This window comes from Delphinus delphis, chromosome X, assembly GCF_949987515.2.
Source record: "Delphinus delphis chromosome X, mDelDel1.2, whole genome shotgun sequence".
In the NCBI taxonomy this organism is placed as follows: domain Eukaryota; kingdom Metazoa; phylum Chordata; class Mammalia; order Artiodactyla; family Delphinidae; genus Delphinus; species Delphinus delphis.
In genome coordinates, this window is record NC_082704.1 from 108,307,272 (window position 1) to 108,332,640 (window position 25,369).

The following is a 25,369-nucleotide window of genomic DNA, read 5'->3' on the forward strand; positions in this document are numbered from 1 at the left end:
TGTCTCTGTAATTTTTCCCTGGTATAGAAATAATTTTTGTCCTATAGTTATTCATATCATAGAAGAAGAAATTAGTTCAACCACTTTCGTAGACAAAGCAAAAGATTTCAAAGAATACATTTTTTCCCTTGGCATACTAATCCTTATGCCTTAAACATTTAAAAGGTTTTCAGTGATATAAAAAGACATCTCATTGATCCTTTCAAAACAGAATGATCTTAAAATGTATTTCAGAAACAATTAGAAATAGGTATTAATGCTAAAAATGAGAGAAAATAATAAATTTTCATTATAAATAGCAAAATAAACTTTTTCTATACATAATACTTTTGAATATTTTTTAATGATGTTACTGTACAACATGGTACATACAGCGATCTGGAAACCTCCAAGTATAGATTGATTTGAAAAAGCCATATAAAACTGTAAGAAAGATGAGGTGTGAAAAACAGCAGGATGTAGGTTAAAAATAGACAAGTAAACCATGAATTGAAAATAAACAGTAAAGCTACCAACTGTGATTCACCTCTGAGGCTTTTCCTCTGGGAAAGTCTGTTGTTTCACTCAAGTCAATATTTAAAATACGAAGAAAAAGGGGATTTCTGTTAGCCTTAGATTTTATTTTCTTTAAGAAATGTAAGGAGCTAATTTTTGAAAATAAATGTTACTTAAATGGAAGCTCCACTGAAATTGCAGTTTTTGTGATTTGTAAACATTTTCCCTAGCACCCTAATGCTTTTGCCTTAAACGTTCAAAAGGTTTTCAATGATATTAAGAGATATCTCATTGATGTCTTCAAAGTAAAATGAGAAATAAACTTTCTATAAAAAAATTCTATATAGCAATTTGAAGTATCAAGGCCAGAAAAAGAAAAGTGGTATTCTTGTTTAGCATTTGAAGAGAAACACCAAAGTACAAATAAATGTTTATATATGCCGCATTCCTAAGAATCGCTTCCTCAAAATCCTTAAGAACTGGTCCACATTCAAAAGGAGACGTAGTATGACAAAGGAACATGATAAAAGAGAAACAAGAAGGGCTTTGGTATCACAACAAAAATAGATTCAAGTTATAATTTTCACACTAGTGAACTTCAGGCAAATTACTTCATGTTTCATATGTAAAATGGGGATAATGATACCCGCTTCGTGAGAATTCAATAAGTCAATACATGAAAAGCATCTAGTTCAGTATGGAGCTAAATTAAAGATTTTATCCTATTCTTTCTTTTCCTTTCTCCCTTCAAGTGACATAAAATAAAAATTGCAATAAACTCATCATATTGCTGTGCATGCAAGTTCTCCCCAAAATGTAAAAAAAAATTAATGCCAAAAAGTCAGATTTTTAAAAAATTAAGCCAGTTGTTTGGCATCAAAATAACCATAGTTACCTGAGAGAATTTTTCATTTTTCAACTAAAGAATTATACTATATTGTACACTAAAGGAATAAACTAAGGTTAAAGATCCAATGCTTGGCAATATTCGATTGCAGTGACCATTTTAAACCCTCCAAATTAAAGGCAATCTACCATGACAAATCAAGATATTAAAAGTTTTTGGTCAACATAATTTCTATGGAACTTTTATAATTAAGTACTTAAGTTCTAAGTTCTTCAAAACAAAAATAAAAAAGACAAGATTCATTCTTACCTTATATAAAGAAAGCACAAAAACAGATTAGTTTTGGTCTAGAACTTGGTATTAACTAAATTTAGTCAGAGAAGAGGTAGGGAGTTAAATCATGATTCTACAAGTCACCAACAAACTTTCTTAGTGTTTATTCTTTGAAATTATGTAAAGGGAAATAAGATGAATATATTCCTCATATGGCTTTGGTGAACAAGGTCAATGATTTATAGAATATTAGTGCTTAGAAGAGAACTTCAAATTCTGCAGGTCTTACATCCTTATTCTAAAAAGAAAATAAAAACAGAGGTTAAGGTTCAAGGTTACCCAGGGCCAGAGGCAGAGCTGAAACTCAACTCTCTCTTAGCCCTTTGTTCTTTTATACTATTTCACGATGTATTTCGGCAGGGATTCACAGCAGAGTCATGGAGAACACTGCTCTTTTGGCTTTTCTAGCATTGATTAATGTGTTTTGCTTCCTGTGTAGTTTGCAGAACACACTGAAACAAGAGGGCATGTGGAATGTTGTCTTGTGCTCTTGCTGCTACCTAGAAAACATTTTTTCTTTGAAAGGAATAAAAATATAACTTAAATACACATCCACTAACAATCTCTAATAAAAGTCTGGTCTACTTGTCAGGAAAACAAACAGCATAAACATTTTACTTGGCACAGTTATAGATAAAATCCTATTACATTTAAATTGATTTTGGGACCTTTTGAAATTTATATTAGCCAAGGAGTAGTTAAGATATTCATACAATCCATGGAAGAGAAGGAAGCAAAGTAAGTTCCTAGATATAGAAGTAGCCCTCATCATTTGCCTTTCCTCTTTTCCAACACCTCTAAAAGATGCAGTCTATGAAAAGTAGAAGTTAATATTATACAAAACTATCCTGAACTACATACCATTTCACAGAAAAATTTCTTCAAAGAGGAGTTATCACTTACCTTTAACTCACAATCAACCCAAGAATTCCAGTTTTCATTAATTCTAAGTAAAAACACTAAACTGTTGTTGGTAAGATCACATATATCCTGATTCCCTAATTTACTACACACTTTCAGCCTTACCGTGCCTAACCTGTCAGCAGCATTTGACTCTACTGACCACTTCCTTTTTTCCCCTAAAACCCCTTATTCCCATCTTAAACGTTCTCACCACATACACAAAAAAGGTAATTATGCGAGGTGATAGATTATATGAACTAATCTTATCATGGTAATCATTTTGCAATGTATATGTGTATCAAATCATCACGTTGTACACTTTAAACTTACACAATGTTATATATCACTCATATCTCAATAAAGTTGGAAAAAAATACTAAAATATCAACACTGCCCCCCCACCCGCCCACCAAAAAACTCTTTACTCCCTTTGCTACCGTGACACCACTCTCAACTAATTCTATCCTATGGAGTCTGGTTATGTCTTCTTATTTTTTTCCATAAGCTGAACTTCTAATCATCCTTCAGTTCTTGGTGGTCTACAGAGGTCATTCCTTTTCTCAGTTCTCTTCATTCACTCAGAAAAATTTATTGAGCACCCACTATAGGGCAGGAACTCTTCTAGATAATTGTGATAGCAGTGAACAAAGCAGATGAAAATCCATGCTCTCCAGAAGCATACATTATATATAGAGCAGTCAGACAAAAACAATAATAACACATAAGTAAATTACATACTGTGTTAGAAGGGTTTGTGTTATGGAAAGCAAATAGAGCAGGATAAGAGGAATCCATTCTAAAATTCTCCTTATATCACCATATTAATGCATTCAGGACTTTAACTACCACCTATATTTTAACTATTCCCAAATCTCTATCCACCGTATATCTTTTCTGAGCAGCAATACTCTAAAGACCTTTTCACAATCTCTCATGGCCAACACTCAACACTTGTCCTCCACCATAACCTGTTCCTCCTGTTTTGATAATGGCATCACCATCCATTGGGTCAGCCAAGTCAGATACCTCTTATTCACCTTAGGTGTCTCCTTTTCCTTAGTCTCTCTGTCTAACAGTCTTCTATCCTCACTGCTGCTTCTCTAATTAAAGATCTCAGTAAATAGCAATGGAGAGAATCAACTCTGTAGTCAGGCGCCTGGAATGAACCCTGGCTCCACCACTTACTTCCTATTTGGTTTTGAACTTAACTTCTGCCTCTATATGTGCTAGTTTTCCTATCTGTAAAATGAAGACAACTCTCCTAGGTTTGCTTTGAGTGTGGCTGGTAGCATCAGAATCACCAATAGTAGCAGCAGCATGATAACAGTTGGCACTCCATACTGGCAGGTTCCATATCCATGGATTCAACCAACCTCGAATCGAAATATTTGAAAAAAAATTCCAGAGAGTTCAAAAAAGCAAAATTTGAATTTGTTGTACAAGGCAATTATTTACATAGCATTTACACTGTATTAGGTATTATAAGTAATCTACAGATGATTTAAAACATAAAGGAGGATGTGCGTAGGTTACATGCAAATACTGTCATTTTATATAAGGGACTTGAGAATCCTCAGGTTTTGGTATCTGAGGGGGTGCTGGTCAGGTAATGAGGGACAAATATTCCTGAAACAACCTCTTAACTGGTTTCCCTTCCTCCAGCCTTATTCTTTCCCTAATCTTTCCCAACATTATAGCACAAGGAATCTTCAAAATTCAAAGGTCTGAACACAACAGTGACCCTAAACAGCTCCCCATTGCCTTCAGCATAAAGTCCAAATGCCTTAAAATGACAAAGAATTCGTTTTCTCCTTCTTCTTTCCTTTTTAAAACTAAAGCTGTTAAAGCATAATCATTATAAGACAAGCCAGCCTGGAGCTGAACTTTCCTGAGAAAAATCTTCAAAATATAAACTTCAGTTTCTTTTTAAAATTTACAGTCTCAGCAGAAGATTTTAAAGTTATCACAAAGTTGTCTCTTTTCCTTCTAAGTATATATTTTATTTTTATGATCAAAATGTTAAATGGCCTTTGATTTAATGATCACCATAGGTAGTATGATATAACACAAAATAAGCATTGTGAGAACCTTTGCAGCAATGGAAGCCAAACAGATGATTTAAATTATTTCCTTCAGACTTTTTGTCACATTTTCTCTTTCGATGAAACAAACGCAAAATACCATTGATTGACTGCAGGGATTACTATGTATGTGTGTGTACGCTCATGTATGTTTGTAGATGAACTGGCATTTACTAAGGACATCTTATTAGATGATAAAAATAATGCCACCATAAAAAATTATATAATACAATAAAATCAGAAACTACTATATAGTGTTCTAGAAGCCATTATGTGATTTTATAAACAGCCATACTTGCCATTAAGAAGTAAAAACATTCTCTAATCATTCTATTTATTTACTGATTTAACAAGTACTAGTGTAAAAAGAAAATAATGAAATTTACCAAATATAAATATCAAGGCTGAGCTAATTTACAATTATAGGACAGGTGATAGAAGAAGATATAACTAAAATCAAATATATTTTCTATAAGTTTCTGATTATTGAGAAGCCTCCTGAAACAAGTATATTACGTTACTTAAGGATAAGCCATATTTTAAATATATTTACTTACTGACCATTATACTACTTGTAGAATTTACATGTTTGAACAGCAATTACTTCATACAATGGATAAATGTGGTTTAAACAATTATGAGAATTTTCATGATGTCATAATATAAGAGAAATATGCTGTCTGCCGATTAATTATCAAAAAGCTAATAATTACAGCTTAGTGTTCAGATTTGGATTTAGTATTGTCATGTTATATGTTATTAGTAATATATATAAATTTAGACAATATAGAATTAAGTAAAATTACCTTAACTTTTACCTTAGACATACAAATACTTTGTTTTTAATATAAAGTCTCATATTTTTAAAAAGCCAAAATATAATACAGTTGAACTTCAAACAAAGAGAGGATTAGGGGTGCCAACCCCACAGTCGAAAAGTCATGTGTAACTTTACAGTCAGCCCTCCATATCCACAGATTCAACCAATGGATGATTATGTTAATATAGTAATGTGGTGTGTATGTATTGAAAAAACTCTGTATATAAGCGGACCCATGCAGTCCAAACCCATGTTGTTCAAGGGTCACTGCGTATATATGTGTATATATGTGTATATGTATGTAAATTCTACTGACATTTACTCAAGAAAGAATTCTAGTAAAATTCTATATATCAGAATTTCTTATAAGAGACAAAATGTTTTTTAAGATTTGATTATTTAACCATCATAACACAGCACATGTCCCCTACAAAAAAATTTTCAAAAATGAAAGAGCTTATTTAGTATTTTTTAAATAGTTGTAATGTTTTACCATTAAAATGTTTAATCACATATACAATTTTAATCTAACTTTTTTCATTTTATATTATGAAAACTTTTATGTGTTCCAAGACAAATGAAACTTAACTAAATTAGCAAAAAAAGGACCAAAATTGTTTTTATAATATCCAAAATTGACTGTGCAATGTGAATAATAATAATAAATAAAGCAAAGGTAATGAGACATACAGTGCATGCTATGAAAGTGTCAGTGTCTAATTACCCATTTAAAACAATAAATAGAATACTGATGGTCACTTCCTTAAATATGACCAATGAATGAAAAGAATACAGAAAATCAGGAGACAAGGTAGTATTATAAATCTTGTTATGACAGCCAAAAATGATTTTCCTTATAGAGCAGCAAATGTATTTTGAAACTGTCAGGGACTAATTATTCATTAGCTACTTGGATATAAAATTTTGTAAACAGTTAGTATCTCTTTGATGATATGCTTATATTGTGGTAAATCATAATTAGGCATTTGTTAATATTCCTCGTACTTATCTAATCCTTTCACAAGAAAAAAATGAAATAACGTTATATTCACACTGATGCCTGAGGAGGATAACTTATGAAACACGTGAAAGATTTTACCTGTCCAACCAGGCAAGCAGACTCTTGGCTGCTCCAATCAGATCCACAACCGAAGTCAGAAAATCATTTGGCAATTTTCGGCTGGTTCTCCCATCATAATGGCCACTCCTTCTCCTCCCTGTTATAAAATTCTGTAGATTTTTGGCAGATGCATTCAACTTGTGAGAAAGGGTTTTTAGATTTTCTGTTTCCAAGCCATAATTCTGAAATATAAAAAGACAGAGAACAAATATACTTAAAGTCAATATTTTATTCATTCGTTAAAACATTCACTGAGTACTTTACTATATGTACAGGCAGTGGAACAAATATTAAGAGTTACACATAAATAAGATAGGATTCCTGGCCTAGCAGAATCCATAGTCAAATGAGGATTTGGGGAAACGTCAGATAAACAAATCACAAGAAAATGTGTAAGTGTTAATATGAACATGGAAAGATGAGGGCATTCTATCTGGGAATTATGCCACCCAAGACAGAAAGATTATAAGGACTCATAAGCAGTTTCTTTTTTAACCCAAACCTAAGTTCATTTACTTGTGAAATTCATTATTATCAACAATTATTTTTGAGTATCTATTCTATTAGCATATGCATAGTCATGAATGTAGGCACTAGGAAAAATTCTGCTTCCCCCAAATGAGAAAGTAAGTACAATCCAACAATAAAATGAAATAGCAAAAAATAAATCACATACAATATAACTTTTCTTCTGTGTCCTCTTCATAATGACTCACATAAGAAGTTTCTTTTATGATATGGTATACTAGGAAAACCTCTGCATCCTCAGGGAAACCAATATACTTTCTCCTTTTTATAATACAAATTATAAAACTAAACTTATTTATAATTTTGTCATGGTTGCATTAGCTCACAGTCAAATATGAAGCACATCTAAAGAAATCATAATGACTTTTTGGTAAGTATAATTGTTCTTCTTTTCCTTGGTCTCACTTTTCAATTTCTGTTAATATATATTATTTCACCCTAAATGTTTTATCTATAAATTATTGCAAAAAGGATTTATATGAATAAATACAAATAAACTTTTTTTTACCATATGTAATAGGAAAATATTGTCGGATCCCTTCAAATAAACTTTAGGGAAAGATTTCACAAGTCACAATTAATTTTAAAACAGATAATTGTGAGTTGTTAACCTGATCAGAGGATGACCTTGATCAAAGTACTTAGCAGCATGTATGTTACTGTCATGTGTAAAATTAAAAGTATTATTAACTTACAGAAAAACATAAAACCCAAAGAATGTTAGATAGCCTCTGAGGCCCAAATAAATTCTAAGTTTGATTTATCCCCTCCTTTTACAGTTAAGTAAAGTGAGACACAGGGAGATATTTTGATCTGCTTAGAGCTCAGAGCTTAGAGTAGACAGAAATCAGAATGGGACTACAAGCCCCCAGGCCACCTGTGAGGAAATACCTCTACCCCCACTCCTTAGCACCAATAATCTATTCCTGTTCAAGCAGAGTAGTAGAAACAAGTGAAACAAAATGGAAGAAAATACTGGGGGAAATGAAAAAGGGAAGAAAATGGCACAATGAATTTAGCTACATTATCAAGTCAACAATCACTGGGTAGCTAGTTTATAAGAAATTTAGGTTTATTCTTTCTATTTAAGAAAAGAAATAACTTAGAGGAGAAAAAAGGAGGGCGTAGAGGAAGATTTGGATGCATAAACATTAATAGCAAGTTATGTATGTTACCACTAAAGATTTAATAGTGATAAAAATCTGATTGTTCTTTGCTGAGAATTTACATTTTTACTAAAAGAACACTGTTTTGGAGCCATGGATTTGTTTTTTAAAAAACATAGTATATTATATATTCACCGCTAAATTTGAATTGCAATAGTCTCTCAAGTTAAAAGGTTTGGTTACAAATAAAACAACATTCTATTCAAATTATATTGCATCTGAGCATGGATTATTTGTGAAACATTTCGGAGATTTTATCCAGCACGTATCCTCTTATAAGAGATATTCTCTAATGACTAGATAATGACTAGATAACTTATGTCAACTAAACTGAAAATGATACTTCTGAAGTACTTGAAAGTATTTTCAGAAGTTTTTCCCTGTGTTAAAGCATTTTCCCTTAAGTACCACAGTGTCTGCCCTTTTCATTTTTGTGTATTAATGATTTTAATGAGAAAATATTTGTTTACAAACAAATTATAAAAATTTCTCAGAGAAACTCAAATTTAAATAGTTTATTAGTGAGGAACCTAATCAATCAACCTGGTAACATAACTTGCACTCTGTAGCCAGTAGCCCCGACAAAAGATTCATTTAAATTATCTCTTCTTATATTACCATCTCAAATATTTTATTAGAAAAGGTAAAAATGATTTTAAAAGAATACAGATCTTCTCATAAAAATCTGAAGGCAAAGTGAAAATACTTTGAAGATTCTAAAATTTAAGATAGCATTACATTAAAAAAAATACAACTCAAGAATTATAGAATAGAAAAATCTTCTGGACAAAACCTGGTAAGATACCCTGAGGTCTCCTAACTTGGAAGCCTACTAAATAAATATCCTATATGGAGGAATTTCAGGTAAAAAATACAGGCCACAGAGGAATCCAGTAGCGAGAAGAGACAAAAAATGCGTAGGAGAGGAAATTCTTAAAACTTATTCTAGTTAACAAATATAACTAGTTAAATCAATAATTCAAAAGCATTTAAGAATTCTAGAAGAGTACAAAAATAGGTTAGAAGCTTCTCTGTATATAACAGTGTCTGTGTGATACTATTTGAACAAAAGAGATGGATTAGTTGATCTCTCAAGTTAATTTTCATCATCACAGTTCTCAGTTCTAAGTAGCTCAAAATCAATTACTGACAACACAGAGATATCTTTTTGCGTTTTCCTTCATGAAAGTGGACGGTTTGTTGTGACTCACTAAGTCACCAGTAAATCACACTCCCCTGCCTACCATGTAAAGAAGCAACAAGTATATGAAGCACCCCTTTGCTTTGGGCCAAAGGTATGCAGATGAGAAGTACTGTCTCAACTTTTTAAAAATGCAGGTTTATTCACTACAGACTTGCTTTTTACTGGATATGCATGGGACAACTAGGCATTACTATTGGTACAGAAAGGACTACATCAAGTAAACAAAAGCTTGGACATGAAATGTACTTAGCGATTTTCTTTATCCTATATGTTACCTATGTGGTCAGTACATTCATGCCAGGAACCAGGTGTGACTCCACACTGATTCAACATAGCCAGTCTAATCTTAAGGAACTGATGCTAAGTTTCTACTGTTCTTCTCTCAGTTATACGCATGCAAAAGCACATGAAAGAAAGAAACAACATTTGAGAAAATCGAGCTGGCTCCCTCACTAGTGGCAAATTCTCACTAAACACTTAACTGGAAATATTGGCACCATGTATTTTACAATGTCAATGCTATTTTATTCAGAGCTCTTAATTTGAATGCATCATGTAGCAGGTGTTTAGGTTTTATAATACTTTGCTTTATAAATATGTGTGAGTCCTAAAAAGATTGCTTTAATGAATTTTTTTTAGAAATGAATTATTTTGAGATGAATGAACCAAGCAATTATGTTGCAAAGAAACAAATCCTAGCAATGGCAGGCATCAATTTTTTCCTACAAAATACCTATTACATGAAAAGTATATGAAGAATGAAATGCAAACTGTTCTTATCCTGTCATAAATGATTCACTTGTACTTCTCAATAAAAGGTGCACTGTCAAAACATAAATTAAGGGCTATACATTAAACTATATGTATTTTATTTATGCTTTACTATTTTAGTTAATACAAGGTGCTCTCTATTGAAGCACATCAAATGGTAGCATAACAGCTTGAAAGAGTTAATATAACTCCAAATCATGAAAAGCTTATTTCTTTCTAGGATAACATGGTACAAACAGTATAGTTGGTGCTTAATAAATATATGTTGCATGAATGAACAAGTTACTAAATAAACCTTTGATTTTCAACAGCTGCCATAACATTTATTCCCCATCAGGACTAATTTCAAGACAAGGCAGATGAAAATATTCCACTGCTCAAGAAAAACAAAGGAATTTGGTAATTTTTCTGTGTCTTCCTTATTTTAGGAACAGAAACTTCAGAGTCTGAGGCTGTGTCGGCAAGAGAAAAAAATTACAGTTCTCTGGAGAAAGGCAGATAACTTCATTCAGTAAGATAACATTAATTGAATATCCTCTACTTGCTAATCACTAGGCAGAAAGCATATCAAGGACCAAAAAACCTAAGCAAAGAATTGTAATGTGATACAAAGTGTAAGGTGACATTCTTCCCATCACTTCCCACTCTGCAGCAGCTAAATCAAAATTCTTATTTTTCTCTGATCACTGCATACTCTTTCACAATTCTGTCTTTACACATATTTTTTCTGCCTAGATAACTTTTCTCCAACTTTTTTATCTGGCAAACATCTACGCATCCTGCAAGTCCCAATGCAAATCCCACTTACGGTTCCTGGATCCCTCAGTAGTGTTCACCATCTCCTTCTGCACTCCCCTGGGATTTTAAAAATAAATCTATATTATCTTTTAATGACTGTTGTCTTTACTGGACTGTATACATCTTAAGAGCACAGACTATGCCTTTTTAATCTTTGTATTCCCTGTGGTAGCACTGTATGAGCATGAATATATAATTGTTAAAAGAAGAAATAAATACAGTAGATGTAGGAAAAAGTAGAAGAGTCAGTAGAGACATTACAGTTTTGAAGAGACAAAACATAGTTCCCCATTGCCGACAGCACAACTCCTGATGCTCAGCTTGCTGAAGAGGGATGTCACCTCCTGATTTTATAATGGCATGTAGAAGTAAATCAGAATTCACTGCTCGGAAATTTGCTTTACATTCACTGGAAAACATCTGGTGCATAAACTGTAAGATATGTGCACTTTTAACATGTTGATGTATAGCCATTAGGAAGCAGTGAAAAGGAAGTTTAATATTTGACCTCCTTGGGGAATAAACATAGAAAGAATGAATTTAATGTTTTGATTTACTTTCTCCCAAGAAAATGATGCAACACTATGCTGCTTAAACCCAGAACTGCACGGCAGTGGTCTGTATCTCTGATACCATCCTTTTAAGTAAGTCTAGGTCAGCAGAGCTTATCCCAGGCCAAACTCCAAAGTCTACAGGTCTAGACTATCTGTAGGTAGTACCGTAATCACCAATCTTACTTCCTTCTTCAAAGTGGCAGGGTGGAGCTCAGCATGTGAGTGGTTCATCTAAGAGAAGCCCTGCTTATGACACATACACTCTAGACTTCAAGCTGTGACACACTCAACTTTACTATTATAGAAGATGTGGCAAATAGGGGACTGCTAGGTCAGATACCCATCTCCAAGCCACTTATATTGTACCTTCATAGCGATTCTGACTCATATTTGGAGACCAGTATGCAAAAACACTGTGGACTCTTACCTTACCCTGAGTACTAGCTTTTATTTCAGGCATGATTTCTGCAATCTGATTCAGATAAGGGAGAGTGCAAGTGCATGCTCTGGTCTGAATTAATTTCTTTTATCTCAGGAATAAGGAAACAAGAAGATCCCCAAATTATCATGTGAAAAATATGTCAAGTCTCTTTCATCACCACTTTCAAAAAACGTTTATTCAGCATCTACTATTGCCAGGCATTTGTGCTACACACTAGGTGTTCAATAAGCAATGTCACTTTTCCCACATAGCTTGTAGTCTAGCAGAAGAAACAGACATTAAACTAATAAATACACACACAAGTATATAATTATGAAATGAGATGAGGGTTAAGAAAGAGAGGAAGAGTGGGGGGCCAATTTTAGACCAGGCCAGGGTGAGGGAGTGATCAGGGAATATCTCTGAGGAAAGGACAATTAAGGTTAGACTGAAATGTGTAAGTGGGAGGTACTATTCAACCAATCTGGTTTCAGATTCTTTAAAAACTATTTTCAATCAGTTCTTTTCCCCTTGCTTATTCTATTGGCTTTTAGTGAAATTTGATGACATTATTGGTGTTCCTTAATGAAAATAACAGTTCCCATTGCTTCTGTGACAACTCTTTCATAGTTGTCTTCATGCTTCTCTGACTACTCCATAAGTCTCCTCTGAAGGCTACCCTTCTTCCTTCCCAGCTGGAGTGTCAAGTTGTGTCCTTTGTTCTTTATATTCTACAGGCCCTTCCTGGGTGATCTCTCTATCTATGGATTCAATCCCTATATACTTGAGACTCCCAAATCTCTATCTTCAGCCACTTCTTAGCTCTAAATTCAGAAATTCAATTGTCTGATGAGTATTTCTTTCTGGATAACACAGAGATGCCTCAAATTCAACAAATCCAAAACTCAATTTATATTCCCTCCTAAATCTATTCTTGCTGCTATTGCCTATCTTCATTATTGGAAGATCTTCTACTCTATCTCTGCAGCGAATAAGATGGAATCTTCCTCAACTTCCTTTATCTCACTCACTACTCCTAGTCACCAGATCTTCTGTATTCCTGTTGCACATCCTTAGTTTAAGCCCTATTCATAGCCTAAGTAGATTATTTTAAACACCTCCTAATTGTTCCCCTGTCTTCACTCTATGTCCAGTCCACTCCACCCTTTTCACCACCATCAGTTACCTTTTTAAAGCAAGTATTTGATCATTCTTGCATAGTCCTCCAGTGCCCAGATGAAGAAGTACTCATCTCTTATCAGGATATTAAGGTACTTTACAGTCTGGCCCTATTCTATCTTTTAAAGCCTAATTTTAGGCCACTATTTCCCACTTATTTTTGGTGGGAAAATAGTTTATCATTTTTCATACACACCAGGCATGCTCCTTATTCTGTGTGCCTGTGTATGTGCTGTTTTATCTACCTGGAAATTCCTTCCCTCTGTTCCTCCACCTCTTAGAACACATGCTCGTCCTCCACTAGGCGGTTAAAGATCACCTCTTTTGCAATATGAACCCATTTATCTTAGTCAAAACTTCTGTGCCCCTAATACTCAGCTCATACTTTTATTTTAGTAATTATACTATAATATTGTGATTATTTATATGTCACTCTCCCCCCACTAGGCTTTTCAAGATGGCAGGAACTAGAACTTACATCTGTCACACACAGTGCTGACTGTACTGATTCCTGAATTACGTTTAATTATCTACACATTTATTATTAATCACCATCATCTTAATAATAGTGACTACTTAGTGAATGCCTACTGTGTGCCAGGCACAGAATTAGGCACTATTCAAACACTATCTCCTTTGCTTTTCACACCAATACCAAGAGGTAGTTAATATTATCTCTATTTTTTAAAAAAGAACTAAGGCTATGGTGAAATGACTTGCACACAAATGTCAGTAATTGACTGAGTCAAATTTCAATCCCATATTATTATAAGACTCATGTTCTTTTTCACTGTGGCTCTAGCCCCAGTCATGTTAGTGTCATCTTACCTAACATGGGAAAAAAAAGTCTATGTTCCTCTCAGAATATCTAATGTACTATCAGAATCTTGCAGGGTTCTTTTCACATTGATTTCCCTTGTCTGACAAGGCACTGCTCTTTTAACACACAAAAGTAGACATATAATGTACAATATTCAATTTTCATTGATGTATACACAAAGAACACTGAAATAATTTAATTATTTTAAGGATGGTTTTTCTAAAATAGGATTACTTAATATTTGGGATACTAAAGCAAAACTTTTAGAAGGAAATGAACTTTATAACTGATTGTATGCAATCGTACATCCCAAATGCTTCTGTGAAAACTCCCTTGGTGAGTTTTCAAGTAGTTTTTCAAGTAGTTAAATAAAATGTCACCAATTGAGTTAATAAGCCCCTTTAATTTGTAATTTGGTCCTGCATAGTGCATCAAATTCAATGAAGGAGGAAAATATCACCACATCCAGTTGGCTGATAATGAGGGGATCTTTTTTTTCTGCTTGAAGGAGAAGAAACAAAAAAATTTTAAGGAAAAAATTTTTAAAGGAAAGAAAACAGGAAAGAAAAGCAAAGTTTCCCTTCCCACCAGTTTTATGATGTCCTTACCAGTGCACACAGAAGGTCAACCGCTTCCAAGATCAGTTCCTGATGGCCGATGCGGCTGACCCCCAGATCCTCTAGCTCCTGATGTGTAATGCGCAGCAGCTGGTCTCCACTGATCTTCTCCCTCTCAAAGTTCTTAATATACTGCTGCAAACAGTCATCAAGACCTGCAAAAGAAAAATACGGAAGACCAGAATGAAGAAAAAAAGAGAGTTGAACCAAACAAATTAAAAAAAATAATAAAACAAGCATTAACTCCTACCCAGTCACAAGTTAAGTCCATTTCAGCTCTGGACTAGTTCAATCATCCACCTTTCCTCAACCTATATATGGGCTTCACTGGGGAAAAAAAAATCACTTCCTCATATCCCAGCTGTTAGGCTCCTATTTGAATTTTCCTCAGCAGCTACTGCAAGTCTTTACCTCTCTTCTCAGCAGTTCTCTTCGCTGCCTGTTTCTCAAAATGTGCTAATGGGCAGGTTCTCCTACTTCCAAATTTATCTGCACCCCACTCCTCCTTTCTTCTTTCAGAGGGAGAGGTACCCTTCTTTCTATACAAGGCTAATCAATCTTCCTCTGCTCTGGAATCTTCTGCCACCTTAACACTACTTGAACAATTAAAAAATTAAATGCTCTATTTCAACCATTTCTTTCTTATTGACTCTTTGTTCAAACCTCTGCCATCTTAAAAAAACAAAATAAAACAAAAACATTTCCTTGATTTCCTTGATCCTGTGTTCGCCACCAGTCTGTTACTCCCTTCAGAACCAAACCCCTTACACCTTTATTTCCTCACCTATAATGCACTCCTTAATCCACCATTATTTGGAATTTACCCAGATCCAAAAATGGAAATCCACAGTGGATACGTTTTTCAAGATTACTCAGGGTACTTCATAAGTGATTGGCCAGGCTACAGATTGGGTGGCTTCAATCACCTATGAAATGACCTGATATAAATGATGAACTGGACTATCAAGATTACTTCTATCCAGATTTTTAAGTAAGGAATACCAAGAAAATGAGGCAATCACGAAATCTAAAAGGTCTTGATTATATGTCAAGGAGGGAGACGAAAGGCCATAATGGGCAACGATCCAGTTGAAATTATGACAGAGCGGAAATGATAAGCAAGTAGAGAAAGCAGAGACAAGGTTACAACAATTGTGCAAAGGGAAGCAAAGTTCCATAACAGAAATTACGTAGCCACTGAGAGAAGAAAAGAGACACTCCTAAAAGCCACCTGGTTCCTGATAGGATAGTTTAGTACCAGGCCACACATGTCCTTACTATCTTTTCAAACTTTCTTGAAGTAACCTGAGTTACCCTGCAGTCTCTCTATACTACCTTTCTTTCACCTTCCATTGGTATACGCACATCACTCTTTCCTGGTTCTCTCTGTCCATTCGTTCTCTGTACCCTTTCAGGATGTTTTCTCCTACTGTCCTAAAATATTGTTGCTCTCCACTCCAGGGACCCATTCCTGACCCCCTTACCTCTCCTCTTTACATTCTAACTGAACAATCTCATCCATGCCCATGTCTTCAACTGCAATCTAATACCTCATACTTCCATTTCAGATCTCTCTCATGAATGCCAGACCTACAAATCTACACATCGTAACATGCCACAACACAACTCATTTTCCCCTCCAGAGGAGTCTCTGCTGCATTCACTGTCTCAATGAATGGCACCACCATCTATCCCAGTATAAAGACTAAATACATGGGAGCCATCTTAGATTTATCTATCTTCCTTATATCCCTGCATCCAACCAATCTCCATGTCTGAACAATTGGTCCTCCGAAACATCATTTATATATATATATATCCTTTCCTCTCGTTCTCCACTGCCATCTTTCTAAATCAGGCCACAAACAGTTGGCCTAAAACAGTTTTACAGTTTTCCTGCTGCTAGTCATTATCCTCTCCATCTTCCCCAACATAAAAATTCCGATATCATTCTCTACCTCAAAAATGTTCACACAGCAAGATCCTTTTTGACCCACCTCCTAGAGAAATGGAAACAAAAACAAAAATAAACAAATGGGACCTAATGAAACTTAAAAGCTTTTGCACAGCAAAGGAAACCATAAACAACGTGAAAAGACAACCCTCAGAATGGGAGAAGATATCTGCAAATGAATCAAGTGACAAAGGATTAATCTCCAAAATATACAAGCAGCTCATGCAGCTCAATATCAAAAAAAAAAACAACCCAATCCAAAAATGGGCAGAAGACCTAAATAGACATTCCTCCAAAGAAGATATACAGACTGCCAACAAACACATGAAAGGATGCTCAACATCATTAATTATTAGAGAAATGCAAATCAAAACTACAATGAGGTATCAATTCACACTGGTCAGAATGGTCATCATCAAAAAAATCTACAAACATTAAATGCTGGAGAGCATGTGGAGAAAAGGGAACCCTCTTGCACTGTTGGTGAGAATGTAAATTGATATAGCCACTATGGAGAACAGTATGGAGGTTCCTTAAAAAACTAAAAATAGAACTACCATACAACCCAGCAATCCCACTACTGGGCATATACCCTGAGAAAACCATAATTCAAAAAGAGTCAAGTACCACTATGTTCATTGCAGCTCTATTTACAATAGCAAGGACATGGAAGCAACCTAAGTGTCCATCAACGGATGAATGGATAAAGAAGATGTGGCACATATATACAATGGAATATTACTCAGCCATAGAAAGAAACGAAATTGAGTTATTTGTAGTGAGGTGGATGGACCTAGAGTCTGTCATACAGAGTGAAGTAAGTCAGAAAGAGAAAAACAAATACAGTATGCTAACACATATATATGGAATCTAAAAAAAAATGGTTCTGAAGAACCTAGGGGGAGGACAGGAATAAAGACACAGATGTAGAGAATGGACTTGAGGACACGGGGAGGGGTAAGGGTAAGCTGGGGCGAAGTGAGAGAGTGGCATGGACATATATACACTACCAAATGTAAAATATAGCTAGTGGGAAGCAGCTGCATAGCACAGGGAAATCAGCTTGGTGCTTTGTGACCACCCAGAAGGGTGAGATAGGGTGGGATGGAGACGCAAGAGGGAGGAGATATGGGGATATATGTACATGTATAGCTGATTCACTTCGTTATAAAGCAGAAACTAACCATTGTAAAGCAATTATACTCCAAAAAAGATGTTAAAAAATGTTCATTGTTTCCTCATATTTATGACAGAACAAAATCTGAACTACTTTATATAGTGTTCAAGGCCCTCCCTGACCTGGACCTTGCCTTCCTATACAGACTCATTTCAGACACCGTCCACACTTCCCAATCTACCACTCTACAGACCTCCATCACAACAATGCCCACATTATAATTCTTTGTTCCCATGTCTGTGTGCCCAATAAATAGACTGGAAATTCCTTGAAGCTGGGCACTGTGTCTTCTGAATTTGGAGAACCCAGGGCTTAGAGCACAGTGACTGACACAGACTAATGCTCAATAAGTGTAAACTGAATAAATTAATAGACATTTAATTTTATGCTATATAACCTGGTCAGAGCAAAAAGGGAACTATTTTTTCTTTTTTTAAAAAATTTCTTTGGAGTATAGTTAATTTACAATGTTGTGCTAGTTTCAGGAAAAAAGGAACATTTTAAATAAGAGCTAAATCTAAAATTAGAGGGGCAAAAGAACGTTTGGTACATGGCATTTTGAAGCACTCATGTCTTGATACACTGCAGAATAATATGAGATAGACTGTTATTATTTTGAGTTGATTTTTCTTACAATTCCTCTATGTAAAGGAATGATAAAGGATTTCCTAGGGCATCAAAGACAGCATCATTATTAAGGTTACAGACCAAGTCACATACTAACTGGCCGGGTAGAAATAAGGAAGAGAGACTTATCCTGTATCACATTAATTGCTGCCTAATTTAATTATCAAGGTATATTAGCCCATAATATAGGAAGTATCTTGGCTCCTCTATTTAAAATGTAAAATATATGGCAAATATGCAGCTAGGGTATTATAATACAATCACAATAATGTCACTTTATGTCAATATATGTATTTATGAACCATATGAACCATATATATATTTTTTTCTCAACTGAATTATAAGTAATCAATGACCTTATAATATTTTAGAGTTGTTGTTTTGACTGAAAGGTCAAAAGCAACACCTCACATCTGTGTATGGAGAAAATATGGTCCAGAAAGAGTAACCTACAAAAATCACAAAAATGAATACATTACAAAATTGGGCTAAAGGTCTGAACCTCATGATTCTAGGATCTATGCAACACATATGTGATCATTTAAACTCCCGTCACTCATACACTGTTTTATTTAAAGTAGAACTATACCATTTTCAAGAAGGAGAAGTTCTTTAGTGATTATGTGTCTAGTCTTCAACACTGTAACATTAAGTAGATAAAATGAGAACTAATATATACCATATATTTTTATTTTTATTTTTAATATATACCAAATATTTTTAAAATATTATTATCCATCCCATTTTCCTAAGATTTTAAGCTTTAATGTTGCATGAATTCTTTCCTTAGGTACCACCAAATTTTACCCTCTCTTGTTGATGTTCTAAATAATTATAAGTAAAATTTATAACATCCACATACAAATTCCTACCTATTTGTTCTTAAGAAAATGTACAGAAAGTGTGTTGATACATACTATAAACCACACAAATTTACCTTGAAGACAATCATGCACTTTCGTCAACTGAAATATTAAACAAACTATACACTAAAACAATCAAAAGGAAGGCTTGGAATCATTACTATGACATGTCTCTTTCTCAGTAAATTATACTGCTTTCTTCCATCTGCAGGGAAAGGAATGAACATAATCAAAGCTCTAGAAAGAGGTTCCAAAAATAATGAAACATTTACAAAATGATGATGATATCTGAGAGATAGCCTAAGGATGTATAAATTTTCAGTAAACCAATGGATATTACAGAAGATGGAGTAAAATAAATACATAAATCCATTATAATGTGGCAGTAGAGTAGAATATACAAATTATTATATTTAACATTCAAAATCTTAAAAACCCACTTAAAATTGACGTTAGAGGATGACTCTATCCCGACTCCAGGAAATTTTACTTTCTACATCATTTTATACACAACACGTGCTCTCATCTAAAAACAGAACACTCTCTGATGTTTATAGCAAAAAAAAAAGTAATTTCTTTAGAGTTCTATTGCCACTCATGATTCACTGTGAAGAACAAAGATTGACATATGAAGGTTTGTGAGGACCTATGTCCCACTTCTGCAAAATAAGGTTAGGAAGTTATTAAGACAAACATGCATCAGTCCAATATCCTTTTGCTTACTCTAATACATGAATGATAATTCAAGGCAGAATATTTTACTTTTAATCTAGTTTTCGGCCCCCTCGTTTCACTGACACTGCTTTTTGCTAAGATCAACAATGATGGGTAACACCTGATTCAATTGCCCCATTTCCAGTCTCAATCTTCCTATAAGCAACTTAGTTCTTTATTTCTACCACCATTTTTCCACTTAGTTCTTTATTTCTACCACCATTTTTCCAGTCTCAGAGCCATTTATGATGACTTCCCAGTTTAATCCCTTATCTTGTCACTTAGTGAGAAACATAATTTATTCATTCAAAATAGCTCTTGCTCTGTCCTTTCATTTCTGATCACACTGTCACCAGCTTACTCATGCTGTATATAGCCTGCCCTGATTCCCAGTTTCTCCCCCGGCATCAGTCTGTCCAGTCTATCACAGTCAGATCTCTAAAAACACTCTTCGATCAAGCCATTTCCTGATTCAAAAACTTCAAGAACCCCTCCTGCCAAAAGGTTAAAATTCAAAGATCTTTAAAAAAATTTTTAACTATTAAAACTTTTTTTTTGGTCCTGGATGTTATTTTGTTAATTGCAACATCTACTATAGACAATACAAGCATTTTCTATAATATAAACAGCCAGAAAGCTCATATGACCATCTTTTTCTTCTACACATAGGATAGTATAAAATGATAAATGATCTAGCAAAAGATAATTCACATTTAAGATCTTGTGGTACCTCCTAAATCATCTAAAAAGGATGAAATTATATTCAGTAGTGTTTCAGCACTAAGAGAATTTTACTGTATTCTAATTAGTGGAAAACTGACCAAACTACAACAATATATAGGCTACTTAACAGATACCTAGCATATCTAATAAATCAAATTCCTGGAGCATTCTAGAAACATGAGATTTTGCTCTAGAACCCATGCAGATAAAATTTGTTTTAACAATTCCCATATAGTTCTGGGATGATATAGCCATGTAAATTCTTGATCAAATTCAGCAATAAGCTGGCCATCACTCTTACTTAGTAAGTAAAGGTGTATTTACTCTTTGCTCTGCTTTTTACTATATTCAAATTTATATTTTGTTCAACCAAAAAAAATAAGAAAAACTTTTCTTCAAAAGCATTTATGCCACTAGATAATTCTAAATTCCAACAAAAATTATGCAATATCTGCTTTAACAAATGGGAAATAATGTGAACAAGAATAACAAACTGTGGAGCAACCATACCATGGAATACCACTTAGCAATTAAAAAGGAACTACTGACATACACAATAATTTGGATGGAGCTCAGAGTATTATGCTGAATGAAAATGACCAATCTGAAAGGGGTTACTGAATGATCCAATTTATATTACGTAGTGAAAAAGACAAAACTATTGCAGCAGAAAACAGATCAGTAGTTGCCAAGGATTGGGAATATGAAGAGGTTGTGACTATAAAGCAGCAAGGAGGGAGTTTTCTGGGGTGAAGAAACAGTTTTGTGTCTCAATTGTGGTGTTGGTAACGTAAATCTATACACATATTAAAACTCATACCAAAAAAAAACCTCATACAACTGTAATGCCCCCAAAGTCAATTTTACTCTGCTAATTTAAAAAATTAAAATTAAAAAAATTATAAATGAACTACAGGTTATATAACATTTGGAAAACACTATTAAACTAAAATTTCAGTTGAAGAAATTTCCCTTCTGATATCATTTTATCGTAGTGTCTGATATAAAAGACCCAGACCAGGGAATAATGTTTCCAGCAATCCATTCAGCCACTATTTAGTAAGTACCTGCTACTAACTTTGGGGCAGTGTGCATTCATGCATTTAACTACCTTTGAAAAGACTCCATGCTGCTAATTGGCAGAGCTGAGAGACTATAAACAGAATTCTCTCTAAGAAGCTGTATATGATGTAGGGTGTGCAGACTGATGCAGTAGAAAATCAATCAGTGCCTGTGGTCTTTAGAAGACTTCTTAGATGGCCAAGCCCCACTATACTGATCATCACCATTTCTACTCTTCTCCTCAAACCTAACTTTTTTCTTGAAAAACTTAATGTTGTCTTTAAGACAGAGACTAAAAAACAAATCTTGACTGGGTGACTGGATGGTAATATGTCAATTGTTCCATTTTGCAAAACAATTCAGCCTTTTTACAATCTGTTTCTGGTTCTTCATTTTAAACCAGAGCAGGTTTTAAATGCCAGGCAACTTTAAAAGGAATTTCAGAGAAATATCTGCTTTAAAACTCCCCTCTAGGGACTTCCCTGGTGGCACAGTGGTTAAAAATCCGCCTGCCAATGCAGGGGACAGGAGTTTGATCCCTGGTCTGGGAAGATCCCACATGCCACGGAGCAACTAAGCCCGCATGCCGCAACTACTGAGCCCCATGCTGCAACTACTGAAGCCCGCACTCCTAGAGCCTGTGCTGCGCAACAAGAGAAGCCACCGCAGTGAGAAGCCACGCACCGCAACGAAGAGTATCCCCTGCTCGCCGCAACTAGAGAAAGCCTGTGCACAGTGACGGAGACCCAACGCAGCCAAAACCAAAACAAAACAAAACAAAAAAACTCCCCTCTCCTAGAAAACGACCAAAAGAAAGCAAAAGTAAGAAAGAAAACTTTGTCAGCACTGAAACTAGGAGACAGTGCCAAACATATAATAGACAGACTAAAGATTTAATATTAAAAAAATAAAAACTAGGTACTAGAAGAAAACTGGGCTCTGTATCAAACCAAAGCCCAGAAACAGTAAAGAACATGACATAGATCTGAGTATACAAAAATTAGGTTTTTGTTACGACATATCAAACCAGAACATTCACAAAAGAAGTACTTAAAATATCTCCAGTGATTTATTACATCAAGGCCAACTAAAGAGGGCAAAGAAAGCCGCAGACATGCTATCAAGTTGCTTAAAACTGCTCAATTTTAAAATACTGAGATATGGTAATCTGAGATAGCAATCTTAAAATGCACATTACACAAAGCAATGTTTGAATGGTTTCATAATTTTGTAATTTTTAAAGTTTTTGATTCAGAACATGGTAAATCCGCTGGACAAGCAGTTTTTCTCAAAGTGATTTTTCAGAAGCTTACACAAACTTTTAAATGCTCTTAAGTAAAGATGAAATAAACTGTTAGAGTATTATACAATTATTCTGCACTTCCATGTTTTAATTTTTAAAACAAAGTCTAAAATGATTTTAAAGACATGTTCAATAAAGACTGCCTGCTACTGTCATGGAGCTTAGAGCTATTACATACTTAGGAATTCATATACAATATTTTTCAAGGATCACACTTAGTCCCCCAAATTAATAGGCAGTTTCAGAGACAGTTTTAGCTAAAACTGAAACTGTTTTTCTGTTTTCAAGCCTTCATAGTCCTTACTAAAAATATTTTATTAACAGAAAACAACTTTAATATGAATCACAGGGAGACACAGCATAAGAAATTAGTTGCAAACCTAGGGATTAGTAACGTCTTTCATTTTATAACCTTGTAGGTAAACATTTGTTGTCTGTTTATTTAAGGAAGCTTAAGGACATCTAAGCCTTTCATCTTTTATTCTGGCATTCAATGACCTCCAAATTCAGGTCCTAACCTATCTTTCTAACATTATCTCTCATACATTCATATATCCTACATTGCAGATAACTTGAACAACTCAACTGCTTCCTTCATGGGATCCCAGTTACCCAGAATATCCTCTTCTACATATTTAGTTGCTGAAATCCTGTCAGGTCTTGATCATCGAATCAGATGGATCCCTCTTCTCTTAATATCTTTGGATTTTACACTATGGTACTTATTAGCCATGCTATTTTTTACAACCTCCTTATTAGTGTCTTATTCTCCCAATAGATTATAGAGCCCTGAAGGGTAGCATCACTGACTTCACACAACACTGAGCACAGCGGGCACCTGATACATATTCAGTCATTCCTTCATTTAATCAATATTTACCGAAGTGATTACTATGTGCTAGGCACTAGGAATCAATGCCAGGCAAAAACTGACATGGCTATTGACTTTATGAAGTTTATAGTATAATACTGAAGACAAACATTAATCATTTAATTGCCAAAATAGATGTATAAATACAAGCTGTGATAACTACTATGAGGGAAAAAATACACTGTACCGTGAGAAACAAAAATGGAGACTTACCCTAAGCTGACGTAGAAGTCAGGAATGGCTTCCTTGATGAATCAATGACTGTACTATGATCTATAAGCTTAAACACTGTTAACTAGGCAAAGGGGAGGAAGAGAGGGGACGGTGTAGGCAAAAGAAAGACATATGCAAAGACTCTGTGCTACAGAAGGAACACGTATATTAAAAAAACTGGAACAGGTTTGTGTGACTGAAATTCAGAGATGAGGAAGAGAATGGAGCAGCATGGGGTTCAAGAGATGAGCCAGAGCAAGACGATGCAGGGTCTTGTAGGCCATATTCAGAATCCTGATCATGACTCTAAGAGCAATGAGAAGGTACTGAAGGGTCTAAAACAGGCAGCATTAAAAGTGTTTTGTGTTTTGTGAACATTACTGCAGCTGTAGTATGATAAACAAATTGGAGGCTGCCAAGAGGGAGGCAGGTTGGGTGACATTTGAAATAATCTAAGTATGAAATGCTAGTAATTTGTCCTAGGATGATGGCAAGAAAGGAAGAGACAGATTGGAAAGAAGATAAAATGTGCAGGACTTGGTGCTGGAGTGGATGTGTGAGGTAGAGCGGGCCACAAGAAGTAAGATGATGTCTACTTTTCTGGATTACAGAAATGGATAAATGGTGACATTATTCACAGACAATGGAAACACCAAAGGAGAAGCCATTTAGAGTAGCTGGCTCTGTTCTGGACGTGTTGGGATTACAGTTCCTTTCAGACAGCCAGGTAGCAAAGAAGAGTAGTCAGTCAGAAATAAAGGTCCGCTCTGGAGATATATATTTGAAAGTCATTGGTATATAGGTAGAAAATTGGCTAACTAGGGAAAATGAATAGAGTGAAATGAAGATTTAGAACAAAACTAAATGTAAAAGCAAAAAAAAAAAAAAAAAAAAACTGAAGAAGTACAGCCAGAGAGGAATGGTAAAAAATGAGAAAAGTGTGGTGTCATGAAGGCAAACGGAAGAAAAAAAAATGTTTCAAGACTACCAGTTACAGGACTGTGGTAAGAGAAAACTCTGGGTCACACCTGCCACAACTACTGAAGCCCAGGTGCCTAGAGCCCGTGCTCCACAACAAGAGAAGCCACTGCAATGAGAAGCCCGCGCACCACCACGAAGAGTAGCTCCCGCTCGCCGCAACTAGAGAAAGCCTGCGCAGCAACGAAGACCCAACACAGCCAAAAATAAATAAATATATTAAAAAA

General features: G+C 34.7%; 1 protein-coding gene across 8 annotated transcripts in view; it reads right to left on the reverse strand.

Moving 5' to 3' along the window:
• Positions 1 to 25,369, reverse strand: part of CNKSR2 (connector enhancer of kinase suppressor of Ras 2) — a 258,494-nt gene that overhangs the window by 190,490 nt on the left and 42,635 nt on the right. For 4 of the 8 annotated variants that reach the window (XM_060001666.1, XM_060001667.1, XM_060001665.1 and 1 more), the window contains exons 2-3: positions 14,649 to 14,812; positions 6,579 to 6,781 (exon numbers count right to left, since the gene is read on the reverse strand). In XM_060001666.1, the coding sequence (XP_059857649.1) occupies positions 6,579 to 6,781; positions 14,649 to 14,812 (367 nt within the window). Of the gene's footprint in view, positions 1 to 6,578; positions 6,782 to 14,648; positions 15,186 to 25,369 lie in introns of those variants that run through there. The other 4 variants (XM_060001664.1, XM_060001662.1, XM_060001661.1 and 1 more) reach the window with 1 other exon arrangement.